The sequence below is a fragment of the Pristiophorus japonicus genome, chromosome 13, assembly GCF_044704955.1.
Source record: "Pristiophorus japonicus isolate sPriJap1 chromosome 13, sPriJap1.hap1, whole genome shotgun sequence".
NCBI classification, from domain to species: domain Eukaryota; kingdom Metazoa; phylum Chordata; class Chondrichthyes; family Pristiophoridae; genus Pristiophorus; species Pristiophorus japonicus.
The window spans coordinates 91466142-91469074 of NC_091989.1; the positions used below are offsets into that span (position 1 = coordinate 91466142).

At 42.7% G+C, this 2933-nt stretch overlaps 1 protein-coding gene across 2 annotated transcripts in view; it reads left to right on the forward strand.

Annotated features, from left to right (window-relative positions):
• The window catches only part of sf3b3 (splicing factor 3b, subunit 3), a 60780-nt gene extending 58885 nt beyond the window's left edge, over positions 1-1895 (forward strand). For both annotated transcript variants that reach the window (XM_070897762.1, XM_070897763.1), the window contains exon 27: positions 1432-1895. In XM_070897762.1, coding sequence (XP_070753863.1) covers positions 1432-1572 — 141 coding nt within the window. In that variant the 3' untranslated portion in view covers positions 1573-1895. The remainder of the gene's footprint in view (positions 1-1431) is intronic.
• Positions 1896-2933: the final 1038 nt, after the last annotated feature.

Consider the following 2933-nt stretch of genomic DNA (forward strand, 5'->3'; position numbering starts at 1 on the left):
AAGGCAGCATAGGTCAATTACTCGGTGTGTACACATACACTGACCCAAATGAAGGTTGAGTTTGAGGAAATTCACACCATCCTATCATCCTGGGATGTCTCTAGTGGTGTATTAAGAGATTTATACCTTTTAAAAACTTGCACAACATTTTAGCAAGGTGGTAGCCTCCTCATTCTGTTGATCATTGTGTACTTCCTATGAGTTATAGCCCCTGTAAAGACAGATTTTTGTCAAAACTATTTTTTAACTATTTTAAATTGTGCATTTTCAATGTTGTTTATCTTTGTTCCAATCTATATGGTTCAGGTACATGCAGCTTGGGTGGTGCTTATCAACCAGTCAGCAGGATCCTTTAGTCTTAAGTTGTTTTCCTTCATGTGAATACTGTCTGGCATATTGATGATGAATGAGCAGGCAGTATGGAAACCAATCAGTGCTATTAAGATGGAAAATTTACACGAGTGGGGCGCAGAATCTATTTGCAATGGTTTAAAAGTCAGTGTTTCATGTTTTAAGAAAATATAAATACCCCCCCCCCCCCCTGAGGAGCTGCACTCCCTTGAGAAGCCTGTGCCTACAGAGCATTATATAATTGCTACAAGAGCTGAGATTGCCCAACTGCAGACTGAAAGAAAACACATCCTTTTCAAACGCAAACAGTGTGACAGATTTATTACTGGTTACAATCATAGATAGAAATGATTGAAAACAGCAGTGTCAGGTAAATTAACACCGATGCAATATATAAACAGTTTGTAAATGGTTACTAGCGATGCCCATGGCTGATTTTCCTGTGGCATGTAGATTCCCACCGTTCACTCTGCCAAACTTCCCATCACTATTTGAACGGCCTGGAACTTTCTCTTGTAAATATAGTTTTGTACATTTAAATGTTTAATTTTTGGGGGGCAGGAGGGTGAGGGGGTTTGCTGGTTGAGGTTCTCTCCTTCCCCCTCACCCGTAAGGGTAAACCTAATTGACCATGAGAGAATAGGCACTTTTTATAATGAAGATTTTGTCCAGAAAAAAAATCTGTTTTGTCTGGTTATGTCTTCCAAGTGTCTACGGTATTATTCTTTGTGTCGTACAGTTTTAATTTGAAACAGATGTAGGGTAACCTATGGATGTGGAACTGAGCAATTGCTATTGCAGCTCATGGGGCCATACATACCCCAGCAAGGAGCCAGCTTGTTTGGAAGGAGGGAGTGTGAAATTGGTGGGGGGAAAAGATGTCCAAAATTGAGTATTACCATATCCCTGTTCCAGTATTCCTAGTGTTGACTCAAACTGATTAGTGCTTGAGGCTTGCAGCTTAATCTCAGCTCTTGTTTTGTGCTTTATTCCAAGTTTATGGCCTTTGCTTGTTGCATACAAATATATAAATGTCGAGCAAGCCAGCACAGCTGATATATATGTTTGCTTCTCTTCTAGAATGTAATCGACGGCGACCTTTGTGAACAGTTTAACTCGATGGATCCCAACAAACAGAAGAGCGTGGCAGAGGAGCTGGACAGAACACCCGCTGAGGTGTCCAAAAAACTGGAAGATATCCGAACACGTTATGCGTTCTAGGAGCGCCGGGAGTCTACGCCGTGTCCGCCTTTACTTATGGTGTTACACAATGCCAAAAGGTACCCGTAGCAGAGAGTGGTCACGCCAGCCCTCCCACTGTTCACTCAGCCGACATTTCCTTCACTATTTGAAAGGACTGGAACTTCCTCTTGTAAATATAGTTTTGTACATTAAAATGTTAGGGTTTTCTCGGGGTGGGGGGTGCTGGGTGTTTTTGCAAGCGCTTTTGAGACTGCTGTGTGACTAGCAGCCATTTTTTAACAACAAAAACTGTTGCTTTTCCATTTGTAACTACAGCAGAATAAAGTCCCTGTTTTAATAAATCCAAAGTTTGCTTTGTTTTGCTTCCAAGCTGCAAATCAATTTCTTACCGAGCAGAGCCTTGGTCAGCAGAACTGCTAAAAAGTGAGACGTCAGCCACATGCTGGCACGGCGGGAAGCCTCTCGCAGTTCATCTGGCAGGACTTAACGAGAAGAAAAAGAACTTCAGGATGCTGATATTTTCAGTCCCTATTTCATTTGAAGAAACTGTTTGATCATGTTACATCAAGGCCAAGTTTGTTCCTGCTCTCATCCAATCCTATACAAACTCGCTGATTGGCAATCAGAAGAGGCAACCCAGGCTCATTTGCACCCCTCCCTTTTCCAGACCATTGACTTGAGGCTAATTGCTGCACCAAAACTGCTGCTTGAACCATTGACCGGCACAAACTGTTTTATGATATTTGCAACTTGTTCTACACTGGGTGAGATGGCATTCAGGTCCACAAAAGGCACCCTAGGAGCTTGAACGTACTTGTTTAGGCCAGGAACAAGGCACCCATTTTGAAGTCCTGCTTCTGTGCAATTTTATTCTGCGCAATTTTAAATTCCTTGCTTTGAAAAGATCCAATCTGGGCAGCGGTTTGATTTATTTGATAAATCCATTAGGGCTGGTGGAGTATGTCCCTGCTGTTCTTCAGTTATTTCCCCTCCCCCCCCCATCCTCACCTTGAGCCTTACAGCTGCTTGCAGCGTTCATAAATTTACTCAAGTGGCCACTGATAGTGTGAGTCTGGACAGTGAGTATTGGCTGGCTAATCACCAATGGGGAGAATCACTATTAAGCTCCATGTCCACACAAGCCCTTTTGTAGCAGGAATTTATTTTTTGTGGTCCCTTCCCTTTCCTAGTCCAGGATCTCTGCGGCTAGTTACATTGCCTCAACCATTAATTTGGGAATCAAACTGGCAATTTCTGGCTTATATGGCCACGTACCATACCTGATGGTGCTTTCACAAAGCCTTACCATCTTTGATCTGATGGTCCAAGATGGTCGGGGTGTTGCTGCTTCCATTTTTTTTTTTTATTCATGCGGGCAT